Here is a 14,293-nt window from a genome sequence, read left to right on the forward strand (position 1 = left end):
AAAATAGCTTACATTGCTTCCAAACAGCTCCAGTACAAATGTGGAGACGCTGCCATTGATTCCTATCAGTATGTTCACGCTGGTCAGAACCACGTAGGCCGTGCTGGGGATCTTAAAGAAGAACGAGGCCGGGTACATCAGAGGGGTGATCGACCATCTGGAAAAGAGATACAAAGATCAGGTTAGAGGGGAGAAAAGGATACACACATTGAGAAGATAAGGAAAGGAGAAGCTAAAAGATGTATTTATTTTTAGAGTCAATGTACCCGTAGAGCAGCAGCAGCAGCGCCAGCACGGGCAGATTGGTGGACGAGACGTAGGAGTCTTGTTGGAAACACATGAAGATAATGATGACCAGTGTCGCTGGGACGACGTAGTTACACTGCAAAAGAGAGAGAAACATATGCTTTAGTAAGTTCTATCACTCTTTCCTCATTGTATTTCATCTAGATTGAGCTAATGAATCCAAGGGGTTTGAGATGTCTTACCATATCCCAGACAAAGTTGGCCAGCCAGTAAAGTAGAGGCTGCACTCCGCTGATGAACTGCATGTGCTTGGCTTTGTTGACTCTCTCTTGGATGAGGAAGACCACAAAACTGGCAGGGACAAAGGACATGGCGAAGATCACGCAGATGGAAACCAGCACGTCCACTGATGTCGTCATCCTGAGGGAGGGAGGACACAGAGACAGAAGACGTGAGAATTGCAAGTGATGTCTTAGAAAGGGTCAAAGAGATGTTGATTCCCAGGTGTACTCTGGTATAGACAGTTAAACAGTTGTACTCACAATGCGACCTGGGACAGCTGCTCCTTGGTGAGGTTGAGCGGGTGATTGGAGGCAGTGATGCCAAACTTAGTGGGGTCTTTGTCGGATGGCAGATTGGCCCGCAGGATGCCATTGTTCATCACATTGAGGAAAGAACCGATGCTGTGCCAGCCCTTGTTGTTGAACCAGATCTGGACATAGAGAGGCATGTTAGTGTCTGTTAGCTCAGAGTAAATAGAGAGCAGTCTGTGAGTCAATTAGAAACTTGGTGATCAGGTGAGTGCCACAAATCTGCATTGGAGTAAAAATGACGGTATGTCTTGGTGACCTCAAATCTGTTCCCTTATATAGCCATCGTGTTTTTCTGTCCAAAATACTTGATCAATGAAGAGAAATACATTATGCATAATTCATACATAGGGGAAAAAAGAAATGTATTGAATGTGTGGAGGTGAAGCTTTACATCTTTTATTCTGCCACAAAGCAGGAACCAATTATAGAGTAATCAAGTCACACAAAATGAATAGAGTGAAAGAATCCCATTGTGTCTACTTTGGATAATGTGGTGAGGGAGGCTTGAAGGTAACCGGCAGGGCCACGTGTTGTTGTATAACCACTGTGTGTGTGTGTGTGTGTGTGTGTGTGTGTGTGTGTGTGTGTGTGTGTGTGTGTGTGTTTGCTAACCTTGACGTTGTTCTTGGTGTCCAACCCTTGCATAAAATTTGAGAGACTGTGAAAGAAACGATCCGCTGCAGTTCCCTGGAGGGTGGGAGAGGGAGGAAGTCTTCTTTAGCACATGGGTAAATAGACAATGTTTAAACCTGCTAAATATATAATAGACTATACCATCTAGCTACACTACAGCCATTATTATAAAAACATACAAATTAAATGAGTCAATATCAGCAGTTAACTTGACTAACTAAAACAAGCTCAGTACAGTTGACTTCATTAGTGTCTACTTTGGCATGAGCTTAGTGCAGTTTATAAATAATCATAGAATTAAATCTCTTACTCTCTCCAGGCGGAAACGTCTCTTCAGCTGAGCGATCGCTTCATCAACCTGATCTGCATGGGATGAAAGCTGAGAACCCCTGGCGCCCAGCGAGAACCCACCGTATCTGTGAAGAGCACACATAATGTTAATATCAGCGAAGAGCAGAGAGGCATTCAGTTTGATATTATCGACAAATTAACTCAAAATGGGTCATGTCTATGATAATTTACCTGAACTCGTTGACCCAAATCTTGTTCCTTAGGCTGAAAAAGAAACAAAAGAAAAGATCAAGTTCAATGAAACATAATACAACAGGACAAGAACTAATTAAGACATGTAAGATGAGTGTTACCTCTTGCCAATGATCTGAGCGTAGGTTTTAACCAGATAGTCTGAGATGTTCCTGCCAGTCAAGTTCTGAAGAGTGTCCGTCTCACTGATCTTCATCTGGATACACAAACAGACAAAATATGTATTAACATTTGTGTAACTGGTCTTAATTTGTAATTTTACATTGGTTTACACTTCAGTTTGGACTTTCAAATGATGTGATGTCACCAACCTCTGGTGGTGGAAGCCCCCCGGCCCCAGCGGGACACTCGGGGAGCATCCTCTTGCGTCCTTCACAGCTGCACTCACACATGGGGGAGGGATTCTCCATAGACCAGTTGCCATTGTCGAACATTTCCTTCACACTTTGAGAGACCAGAGGGGCCGCCCACTCGTCCCCAACTTCAGTGCAGTGACTGTCCCTGGAGCAAAGAGAGACAATGCTTAATAAAGGCTACCATAGTTGTGTGTTACAACGCTTCTTCTGTAGATGTATGGTTTGTTATTTTCTTTAATGAATGATTACATTCTTCTAAAAACTCACGGTGAGGGTTGTCCATCCATGCAACGTGTGCCAAATCCTGGCTGTTCTGTGAGAGCGCTGTGTAGTTTGTTGATGTGAGGATCTTCAGGTATGTCATTACTGCAAAAACATAGAACACATTTCCTTTAACATCACAAAGTATTTATTAACTACCTTGAAATGGAAATACATAGAACAATTATGTTGAACAAGATTGCAGTCAATAATAGATTGACATTTAAAATAGCTTTATCATCAATTTATCACACCACCACTCTTAAAACTTGTTTCTAAAGTTTCACAGAGTACTAAAATAAATACTGAACGCAGTGCAGTTTTCAGCACTTATTCGTTGCCTAGCTTGTGAATTTAAAATACATAAGTTATGTAAAATGCGACCCTTTGTGAACTGAGGTAACCTCTTACATATTTAATGAGTGGTGCACTTTGTAGATGGAAATACCACATTTATATAGAAAATGTGCTTTGAAAGAGAATGATTCGTTTGAGGTGAATGTAAGATTAAAAAATGCTTTTAAAGGATGAATGTAGAACATTTTCTTCAGACATAAAGAATGGTATCTCACCTGATGAAGGTAAACTGTTCTCCATACATGCTGGAATCCAGAGATAGACTTGGGTACTTTCCAAACGGAGGGACAATCAGACTGAATATCAGGGCGATACACACAAACACGGCCGGGAGAACAATCTGAAAAATAACACCATGACAATTTATCACAACTTGCACACATGAATACTAACTAACTTCAGAACTATTGCCTAATTTGAACAGGGTGTATATTTTCTGCAGGAGAACTATTTTTGTAAACAGTAAAATATTTTAAAAAGCATTAGCGTACCTGAGCAAAGAAGCCTTTCCTGGAGCGCCGAGCGTAGAGGAATCGTTTCCAGAGGAGAGCAACAAACTGCTGTCTCTTCAGACTCCAGCCTTTAACCTGGTATGAGCCTTTTCCATCTGACCCACTGAGCCAGTCAGTCTCACGGGATTCTGGACAGAGAAGACACAATACATATAACCAACTTGTCTTGTGACCTGATTTTGTAATATTTCAAATAAGTCAGTAACCACAGAATATTTAAGATTACAATTTTACTGGCACAAAGCAATTGATCTGAATGTTTTGCAACACAAATTCAAAAACGTGTACATTTTTCTGTTAACAATAGGATTTTTGCTACCATTGAATTGAACCCTGGGTAGTGAAGGCCTACCTTCAGAGTCATTGAAATCAAAGTCGTCTTCAGTGAAGGGCTTCAGGCAGCTCTGGTGGTCTCCGAATGCATGATGGCGACGAGTCCTGGTTGGAACAACTCCATCTGAAATCACATGAGGGTCAACATGTTAATATAACAATATGGAGATATTAGGAGTGTGCATGCTGTAAATCTTGCAAATGAAACACACATCTTACCTGAAAGCTCAACAGCATCCACTCCACTGTCCTCAGCAACTTTCAAGAAAATCTGCATAGTGGAAATACACACAATTAGAACATCAGAAGAACAGAGAAATTCCATCCAGACAAAGTATATAACTGCTCTAAGTTTAATTCAGCAAACTGAGAGCTCTTCACTGCTCCTCACCTCTTCCAGGGTGGTATCAGATATTCCATAGCTGGATATTCCCAGGTCGGTGAGTCTGTCATCCAGCTCGTGGAAAAGCTCGACAAAGGCTCCGTCTTTAGCAGATTCGTAGGGCAAGACGTAGGTGATTTCGTGACCAAGGTCCTCAACCAGGCGAGCCTCTTTGACATGTTTGAATATCAGGTTTGAGATAAGCGACACATCTGTAGGGAAGAAATCAGCAGAAAAGAGGGGAAATGATCAAATCAACATACTATATGCCTTAATTTGCAGGAATAAACCACCATTTTGTCAGTTCTTACCAATAGTGGTGGTTTCACTCTCCGGTTCGCTGCCCAGACCAGCATCTGAACTGCTTTCTGATACGCTGTCCTCCTTAACCAAAGACAAAAAGGTCTAAGTAAATTGTACTTAACCAATGGAAATGAGACAGCTTCTTGTGTATCTTTTTTAAAAAAAAACACAGGTTCTCCCAAGCAATCTTTCTTACCTTCTCGGCCTTCTTGATGTAGGACACGGTGCTGGCAGAGTTCCTGCAGGACTGAAGCGCCAGGTCGTAGTCTCTCTTGACCAGGGTCAGGTAGTAGCCCGTGCCCAGCTGGGTCTTCAGGAAGAGGGAGGAGCCTACGCAGCACAGCTTGCCGTGGGAGATGATGGCGATGCGGTCACCCAGGATGTCAGCTTCGTCCATGTGATGGGTGGAGAGGATGATGGTGCGGCCTGAGGGAGGAACACAGTGGAAAATGTAGTTTGTAAAATAGTAGTCCTTTCAGAAGTTGTTGGAAAGAATGACTGTTACTGAGTAAGCAACAAATTCAGGTTAGTTTACCTTGTCTGTATTTGAGCAGCAGGTCCCAGATGCCCCTGCGTGCGTAGGGATCGACTCCAGCAGTAGGTTCATCTAGGATCACCACTTTTGAACCCCCAACAAAAGCCAGGGCCACTGAAAGCTTCCTCTGCATCCCTCCTGCAAAAACAACACGATGAAAAAGTCAGAATGACATCTTTAAAAAGCACTATCTAATGTAAAACTGTCTTATATGACTTGTGAGATGACTAAAAGAAAAATAAATTAGTGATGAAACTGACCAGACAGGGTGTGGGTGCGAGCGTTTCGTTTGTGAGGCAGTCCGACATCGTTCACAATCTGTTCCACCTCTGCCTTCACCTTTTCCTCCGACAGCCCCTTCAGACGGGCGTAGAACCAGATGTGTTCCTCGACTGTCAGCCTGAATAACAAAACAGCAAGAAATCGCACAATTAGCACAAAAAAAGCATCTTCACTATGCAAAGACTTCTTGATGCTATGTATACGTACATGCTGAAAAGTACGTTGTGCTGCGGACAGACGCCCAGATTCTGCCTGATGGTGCTGAGTTCGCTGCGGATGTCCTTCCCGTGGATATAGGCGGTGCCAGATGTGGGTGGAAACAACCCTGTGAGGATTGACCTATCGGAAAACAGGTAGGAACATAACAGTCAATTACCATAATTTGCTTAGAGTAATGTATCGTACAGCGGCTAATCTGTGTATTATCTTACATAATGGTGGTCTTGCCAGCTCCATTGTGTCCGAGGAAGGAGGTAATCTGTCCCTTATAGAACCTCAGGGACAGCCCGTCTACAGCCAGCTTGTTTCCATGGCTGTACACCTTCACCAGATTCTCGATGTAAACACCTGGCTCGATGTGGCTTGGTTCCTCCTCAATACAAACTGGATACAAATAAAGAAAAAGACAACGGTATATTAGCCATGAGGTGTTTGAAAATACACATTAAAGAAGAGATCATGTATCTGTTCTTTAAATTTAAGACAATATTTCACCGGTGGTTTTATATCTGGAAATGAATCCTTAAACAGAAATGCAATTAATTGTAAGGATAATGATTTGTACCTTCAGCGTTGCCCTTCTTTGACAGAGGGGTGGAGATGTTGGGGTTTTCTTTCTCTCCACACCAGTACGACTTAGTGAAAGGGAAATACCACGGCCTGGGGATCCCATACTGACCTGGAAGAGAATGAAATGGTTAGTTATTTAGTGCAGTCCACCGAAAGAACTCTAATTATTTAACTGTGCATTGTTGATTTAGCTCTTTACAGGAACAAATACCAAAGTTGTAAACCATATCCATGACTCACCAGGGAACACAGCTTCAAAGTACCAGGTCATTATTCCGTAGAGCACAGCGTCAAACAGCATGAGGGAGATGGAGGTGGTCAGGTTGTAGCTGTCGCCCTCCAGGGGGCTGGCCAGCAGGTTGGACCACTGGATGCCCACTCCTTGCTCCTCAAACAGGGCGAAGTACTCACAGCCAAAACCGAACGCCACAGGAGAGAGCAGACTCTGTGAGAACAACAGAGGAGCCAGAGTTTAGATGAGAGGAAAATGCAACACTCAACAAAAAATACTTCCTGTAATAATGTACATATTTATATTATTCTTCCACACACCACAATGAGTTTTGCACCAAAGCCCACGTAGTCCTGCCAGGCGACACACAGCACGTAGGGCAGGTAGAGGGTGAAGTAGATGATGCCACCGCAGGCGGCTGCCAGATTGGCGCGAGAGAAGAGAGTGCTGATGAGGAAACACTGCATGATGGTAACAATGCCGAAGGATGCCAGGAAAATAAACACTACGCCTGGGTCACTGTAAGGCAGCAGGTTGCCCATCTGAAAGAAATGGAAAAATAAAGGTTTATAAAGTTTCCACCTTACAGCAGCTTGTTTTCAACATGTTCAGATATTGGAAATAGGGATCAAGGGAATATCATCTAAATGTTAAACATCAGCCATGATCAGTGCTGACATGTATCTGTGAGTGTCTGGGATAAGTCTTACCTTCAATAACACCACCAACAAGGCGGCGCTGATCAGAAGTGGGATCAAACTGCTGATGAACCAGCTCAGCCACAGGGTTCCGTTATTCAGTCCCATGATCCTCATGGTCTCTTTGAGGCGGGCCTCCTTCTCGTAGACGACGCCCTTGATGATGATGGCCACAGAGTACATCCACGCCAGGGTCATGAAGAGAGGCATGGACCGACTCATCACCCTCAGGAACCTGAAAAAGAGGGACAATTGGTCACACATGTTTTTGATACTTATACAGTGAAAAGTGCAATGAGTGTCTTGCTTTGCACTGTGGTCCCTTACATGTCATCAACAAAGCAGGGGTAGGGCATCTGCTGGATGTAGATTCCTGTCTTCTCTTTTGTGCCAGTGATGGCTCGGATGATTCCCTGCTCGATGACGTCCTGCAGGTAAGAAAATCCGCCCCAGATGTAACGAAGGTCCTCGAAGGGGTCTGCCCTGGGACCGGGGTCCCAATAACTGCAAATCAAGATTACAGTCAGTCACTTCATAAAAACAAGTGAAAAATAATTTGCAATGGCTCTGCAATAGAATAACATCCAGAAGCCGCTTCTTACCCATCCTTGATCTTGTTGGTCCTCTCCACATTATCGATGTCCATGCGGATCTTGTAGTTGACGTTGGGAGGCAGTTCAGTGCTGTTGCTATGGGCGATGTCAGGAAACACGATTCCAGCCCAGAACTTCTGGTTATGCAGAAGACCCATGGACTTGTTGACCAATCGCTCCTCATTGGCTACTGGCTCCAGCTTGTCCAGGTTCACACACTGAAAGGAAAAGAGAGGGCACATTTTACTCTGAGAAGCATTTCCAGAAGGTGTATGAAGACTTTAAATGGCATTTGGAGGGATGGACAAACAAAACAAAACATGTAATGACATTATTTTTCAGAGGGACAGAAGAAGAACAATCTAAAGCTTTATCTAATCAAAAGCTGAATGTCAGTGATATAGGTTGTATGCCGATATACTATCTTATTTTTAACACAAATTATTGAAATTCCTGCTCACACATTCCCATGCTTTCCTCAGAGTTTGTTCAGAGGCTGATAATGACTATGAACTCAATACCCTATTACACACACTCATGTGCCTGAACACTGAGTAACCACCCCAGAGTTGTTGAGCTGATTTTATGAGACCTCCTGCAGATAAACCTCTCGCATGCTTACATAAGCTGACTTACACTTCCTCGCAACATACTGTGAGAGGCAAACGAGTTCAGAAGGCATGATGGAAATACAGCACAGGCACTCCTAATGCTAAAGGCATGACAACTTTTTATGGTTGTGTATGGCCTTGACATAGTTTTGGTTGTGACAAATTTCAGTTTACACACATGATATGACCTCCTTAAAGGGTGAGACAGTCAGTAGGTCAGTTGAGTTGTTTGCAGATATTTTTACAGTCTAAGAAATGTCCTTATTATTCAATTCTGTGTTCGAAGTGGTTGCCATTAATTTATGGTTTAACATTTGCTCATTTGATATTATTATTAATGTATATAATCTAATGTTATAAAATGTATTCAATATACATTTAAGAATGGTCAAATTCCCTGACACAGATAAGCAAGACAACTCAACAGGGCACTGATGTTGATTAACATTTGGCAGGAGTTGAAGGTAGTTGTTTATCGCTAAGGCTCGGCTCTGGCATATTTCCCCGATGCGCAGAGACAGACTCAGCAGAGCAATGATTACAGGAAGTGGAAGTGGAAAGAACATTTGATTTCAAGGCTTTTAATAGTCCTGCCTGGAGCTTAATGCCTTTTAAAAGTGCATTTAAAAAAAATTGAAGATACTGGAAGATTCTTTAGTGTGAGGACAATTAGCATATCACCCATTTTTCCCCTTTAGGTTTTATTTGCAGCTTGACCTAAATGGAAGAAACTCGATAACAGCTGTTTACAGACAAACCTTGAAACACATACAATTATAGATTTATTGGCCATGCCCCTAAACCCCCTTAAGGATTAAGCTATGTCGGAATATTATTTTACACGTCTGCATTTAAAATGTTATACATACTCTTCTTTGTATTATTGCCCTTAAAGCCAAAACTGATATGGAACTTTATGCACTGAATACATTTCCTGGAAAAACAGATATAGTGTGATGCATCCTGAACTAACCTCCATGAAGCGTGAGATGGTCAGAATGGCCTGGTCGGTTTCGTTGAAGACGTTTCTCCAAGTGTAGGTGGATCCTGCAGGTCTTTTGTCTTCTGAGACTTTCGACAGGAAGGCGGACAAATCTGACACACGCCACTCAGTCCCACTGAGCTGGTTGTTAAGGAATGCGGCACTGGCGCTATTCTGGAGCAGCGTCTGCAAAAAGGAAGGTTATTATGGTTTATTATAGAGAGTTTAATATCAAGAGACCTGTTATAAGTATATATTACAAATGTTAAAGCAGATACAGATAAACATTTACAGATGGCTCAAAGTCTTCCTGTCTGTTTGTGTGGCTTGTGACCTATTTCACTGAAACCCTGTTCAAGGCTTTCTCAAGTTTATTATGTCTATCTTCACACCCGTTTTCCTTTTCCCACGAGATTTAAAACGATGTCATGACACAAACAGGCTGAGAATCACCAGAGAGAGCCATCTTATCATATCCAATACAAAACTGTATCAAGCCCTATTTCAAAACTTTTCTATTTCCATGTTTTCAAAATAAATGAAATGGTTACACAGAGGACTCTTTTTACACGGTAAATGGTCTCCGGGACATTCTTCATTGTACAGTTATTTCACAGTATCACCTTTGGCCACTAGGTGGAAGTGGTGCTTATATAATTACGTTGGCAAAAAAACAAAACACATTTCATGCCAGCAGGAGGGCCATGCAACTATATACCATTAAAAAAATACTTCAATCTCAACAATATGCCATTCGATGGCTCCTTCTGTTAGAGTGACTGCAATTTTATTCCCATTAATCTATTCTCTGTGCAAGAAATCTAACCCTTTGTACAATATTTCCCTTGTGATTTGATCAGAGAATCAACAAAAGGTTTAAATGAGGGCAAGAATTGTTCTGCTTTATGGCTTCACACTGCTGCCAGGATCGTATTTTAATACCACGCTGGCAATGCCTCTATGCTTTGTTGATCTTGCATGTACCCAAAAGACACCAGCGAGTATGAACAGTTTACTTTTCTTGGTCTTTGTCCTACTCTCCCAGTTCCTCCTTATGAACCCACATAAGGAGTCATATGATTTTGTGACATTAAGGGTCAGATATTAGTTTGGGTGGTGACATCTACAGAAACTTCAGAAGCTGCTTGCCCCTTTCTTTCCTTATTTGGGTCACAAAGACGCACAGTTTACCGTCTTTAAATCCGCTCATGTAAACAGGAAGACGCAGCTTTGATGTGAGTACGTGTGTGATGGCGGGGCATCTCACTTACCCTGACCATATCCATTTCCTCTCCATTTTCCATGAAATTCCACACTTTGGGCCTCATCTCCTCCCACATCCCTCCGAGGTCCCTCAGCAGGCCGAGTTCCTGGAAGGTCTTATTAACCTGGAACACACAGAGATGCGTTCAGTCTCGTTCAATGAGGCTTAATTCATTATTCTGATGGGGGCTTTTCAAAGATGAGAGGGGCCTTTTGTACCTCGTGGATGATTCTCTGTGTGGCCGGAGTATCTGGGGTGTACAGGATCTTCCCCATGAGCAGAGGCTTCAGAGCTCTCCAGATCATCCTTGAAATGGGGCTGGACTCCAGGCTACGCATCATGTTGTTACAATAGGGAGCTGGAAAATAAAAACAGAGACAATTTGAGTCTTGGTTTATCTCATACGGTAAATTATTGGCAAGGAACCATACAAAAAAGCATGCGTTTCAGGTGCTTCAGACATACTTGAAGTGTTGTCGTAAGATGAGGGGTGGTCACTGTCACTGTCGTTGCCATGGTTTCCGAAGAGGGCCTTGTAGTTGTTGTCTTCATACCAGTTGAGAGACTTGATTTTGAGGCCGCCTCCCTCAGGGTGTCCGCAGACGATACGTGACACGGCCTGATACATCTGGTTAGGAGATCCTGTGGGGTTCACAGTTAGATACAAGATCTCCTTACGCATGTCCTTCCAACTCTTCATACTGGCAAGCTGGATGGAGAGACACAAACAGAAATAATATATAAGCATGATGATAAACATATCAATTCCAACCGTTGACAGGCTCGGCCAGGGGATACAAATACACAGAGAGACATCTACCAAACCCGTAAAGCTCAACTCAGATGAGAAAAAAATTGAATTTAAACATCATACAATCTGATATTCTAATGGATGTGTGGCAGAAAATGGCTTTTACTGTGATTTTAAGTACATACGACACGATACGATAATACTTTAATGGTCAGATCAAGTCTGAAATTCAACATGCATCACAGCAGCTCTATTTGCAACATCAACATGGACAAATATCAAGACAGAATACATGAATAATGATAGACTGAAGGTCTCCTTTTTTCTCCAAAAAGAACGCTGTGAAAAATGATCTAAGTCTGGGAAATATCTGTGCAATATATACCTGGCTGCCAAATCCTCAGAACTGTGTATGTGTATTTTGTAAAATGTGTAACTTTCTTTATTATAATTGTTTGTATCTTTAATATTTTGTATGCATGCTTTAGTAACATTAAGCTGTCTTTGGCTCTTTTCTGCATTAACAATGTACATGTCCCCTCTGAGGGACTAATAAAGGTATTCTGATTCTGAAATATAGAGATCCATGTCTTTGAAAAGATCACATGACATCAGCTTCAGGTCTCACTTTAATGTTATTTTATTTGTTGAATCTACTGCATGCCACATACGACTGATGCGTCATCTGTGTTTAAACCTGCTGTGCTCATGTTTCTCCTTCAGGGTGTCTCACATGTCTCATTTACTGTAGCTAAGGAAAGTGAAATGGATATGTCTACATGTACATTTGAAAAGCTATCCCCTTTCACAACAGACGCTGTTTTTGATGCTGCAGGTTTGAAGTTAGTAATGCTTATCAACTGCACTCTGAGTGGTATTCTAGACATGTGAGTGCTGCACAGTGGGGTGGAGACACTTAGCACTTAGCCGTCTGCCTGACTAAGATAAATGTAACTGCTGTGCCCAGTTCTATCTCTCTTTCCCTCCCCCTGTGTGCATGTGTGTGTGTGTGTCTCTTGACAGGAAAGGTCAGACAGCTTATATCATGTAATTGAGCGTGTTAATTAAATGATAGACAGTTTTTTTAATAAAAACAACTAAGATGAAGGTTCACTGAGTTTATTCAGGAAGTTTTGTCCTGTATTCACTAGCGTTAATAGGTTTACATTCTGAATGCTGAAGGCTTAGGGGAAGCACAGTATTGTTGCCTCATTATCACATTGTAAAATACTTGCTTCTCAGCTACTTTTAACAGCCCTATTATAGTCGGTCATTTTAGAAATAAAGGCCCACAGAAAGTCCACAGAGAAACTGTTCTTAATCGACATCAGCTTAAAGTCAGTCTGACTTTAAGCTCACTGACTTTAGTGTGGTTCACACAGTACTGCAGGACAAGTCACCACAAGTTCCCTGTTCATGTCTGCAAACTGGTCAAATCCTGATTCAATTATGTCACTTCCTCGTGATCGGCAAGCACTGAAAGGAGGGGTTTTGTGTTTTCCGTGTGAGCAAAACAAAGAAAGAGCAGACGAAGAGGGGAGCTTTTGTTTCCTAAGTGTGAACCGCAGGAGGCGACTTGGACTTCAAATAAGCTTGAGCTCTGAGAGTGTGAGGGATGGAGGCTTTAGGAAATCACACCTTTTCCTGAGGTGAATATTGGCGTGTTTCCACTGCAGGCCTCGCTCGGTTTGGTTAGGCCTTATTAGGCCAGGCTCACTTTAATGCTGCGCTTCCATTACAGTTTAGGAACTGGGGTAGTTACTATAGTAACGCAGTGTAGGCGGAGCCGTGAGGTCATCTTCAATGAGAGCCATAGAAAAACAACACAGCCGTTAGCTGTTAGCACTCAGAGCTCACAGCTCCTCATATCTGTTCAGAAACTTGACAAAAGTTAAACAAGTACAAACCACAGACTGCCTGTGTCATGGAGAATACAGTCGCTGGTTTATTTAGGCCGTTGTTGTGAGTGTGGATGGTCGGAGCATATAATAACGTCAGCTTAGCCAAGCTCCATTTAGAAAGCACGCATTTTAAAAGGGTTTTTCGCCTGCCGTCTGTCTGCAGACTTGTCAAAGCATTAATTCATGTTTTTTTACTAACCGGTATCAGTATGTTGTTACTTCGGCATCATTTTGAAACGTGTATTACAATTAAATCACGGTCAAATATGTTCATCTTGTTGTAGTTGTAGCTCCCTTGCCAGAGATTCTCTCTAGTTTAGCATACTCAGTCAGCCCGACTCAGCCTGGTTGTTCCTGGCACTAGAACCACGATTTTATGGGGCCAGAAAAACTGTGAATTAGGACCTAGCCGGCACTAGGCCAACCAAAAACGGGCCCCGCACGGCTCGGCACGCTTAAAGCGAGCTACCCGCTGCAGTGGAAACGCGCCATATATGAGGAGGTCAGAGATAAGTGAAAGAAACTCGGAGACAACAAAGAAATTCAGAAGGAAAGATAGAAAAATAGAAGGAAAATAAGAAAGAAAGAAAGAAAATGGGTTGTTGCAGTAGAGCACGAGGTGGAAATGAGCGCAGAAGGCGAGAGAACAAAGAGAGGTTACTATCGGTCGTTTTCCTAACAAGCAAACCTCCGCAGGCTCCCGAGGCAGAGTGCTATTATACTGACGATTCTTACTGAGGAGGACACACTCATATGCAAACACACACACAAACACATTAAAAGATTGCACTTTTCACTGTATGTTCGTATGACAAATAAAGAACCTTGAGACAGAGAGAACTGTTGGGTCTCAGGTCGCTGACACACAAACACACAACACACACACAACAAAAAACCCCTGCTGAGATCGTTCTGCATGTGGTTGTGTTGCAGCTGAGCCCGCAGCCATAACAAACCATCAACTTCCTGTTCAGTCACACGCAAATAACTGGGTCCAGTAAGGTGTGTGTAAGTCTGTGTGTTACATAATGTACTTCAAACATATGTGTTCATCTTTTCGTAGCCACAGGCTAAAGTAGCTGCAACACACACATTATCCTCAGAAGTATGTTTGACGACAGTGTGCAAGGTTTTGT

General features: G+C 42.5%; 1 protein-coding gene across 3 annotated transcripts in view; it reads right to left on the reverse strand.

Annotated features, from left to right (window-relative positions):
- The window catches only part of abca1a (ATP-binding cassette, sub-family A (ABC1), member 1A), a 37,336-nt gene that overhangs the window by 5,264 nt on the left and 17,779 nt on the right, over positions 1–14,293 (reverse strand). Inside the window, exons 9-39 of one of the 3 annotated variants that reach the window (XM_034076322.2) lie at positions 10,971–11,214; positions 10,724–10,863; positions 10,513–10,629; positions 9,233–9,427; positions 7,658–7,866; positions 7,383–7,559; positions 7,068–7,290; positions 6,678–6,899; positions 6,366–6,570; positions 6,121–6,234; positions 5,768–5,939; positions 5,544–5,675; positions 5,315–5,454; positions 5,055–5,192; positions 4,716–4,945; positions 4,528–4,597; positions 4,226–4,428; positions 4,054–4,105; positions 3,821–3,958; positions 3,481–3,629; positions 3,205–3,329; positions 2,639–2,737; positions 2,327–2,516; positions 2,117–2,211; positions 1,995–2,027; positions 1,783–1,888; positions 1,452–1,526; positions 789–958; positions 489–666; positions 267–382; positions 13–157 (exon numbers count right to left, since the gene is read on the reverse strand). In XM_034076322.2, coding sequence (XP_033932213.1) covers positions 13–157; positions 267–382; positions 489–666; positions 789–958; positions 1,452–1,526; positions 1,783–1,888; positions 1,995–2,027; positions 2,117–2,211; positions 2,327–2,516; positions 2,639–2,737; positions 3,205–3,329; positions 3,481–3,629; positions 3,821–3,958; positions 4,054–4,105; positions 4,226–4,428; positions 4,528–4,597; positions 4,716–4,945; positions 5,055–5,192; positions 5,315–5,454; positions 5,544–5,675; positions 5,768–5,939; positions 6,121–6,234; positions 6,366–6,570; positions 6,678–6,899; positions 7,068–7,290; positions 7,383–7,559; positions 7,658–7,866; positions 9,233–9,427; positions 10,513–10,629; positions 10,724–10,863; positions 10,971–11,214 — 4,602 coding nt within the window. Of the gene's footprint in view, positions 1–12; positions 158–266; positions 383–488; positions 667–788; positions 959–1,451; positions 1,527–1,782; positions 1,889–1,994; positions 2,028–2,116; positions 2,212–2,326; positions 2,517–2,638; positions 2,738–3,204; positions 3,330–3,480; positions 3,630–3,820; positions 3,959–4,053; positions 4,106–4,225; positions 4,429–4,527; positions 4,601–4,715; positions 4,946–5,054; positions 5,193–5,314; positions 5,455–5,543; positions 5,676–5,767; positions 5,940–6,120; positions 6,235–6,365; positions 6,571–6,677; positions 6,900–7,067; positions 7,291–7,382; positions 7,560–7,657; positions 7,867–9,232; positions 9,428–10,512; positions 10,630–10,723; positions 10,864–10,970; positions 11,215–14,293 lie in introns of all 3 variants that reach the window. The other 2 variants (XM_034076398.2, XM_034076245.2) reach the window with 2 other exon arrangements.

This window comes from Pseudochaenichthys georgianus, chromosome 1, assembly GCF_902827115.2.
Source record: "Pseudochaenichthys georgianus chromosome 1, fPseGeo1.2, whole genome shotgun sequence".
In the NCBI taxonomy this organism is placed as follows: Eukaryota; Metazoa; Chordata; class Actinopteri; order Perciformes; family Channichthyidae; genus Pseudochaenichthys; species Pseudochaenichthys georgianus.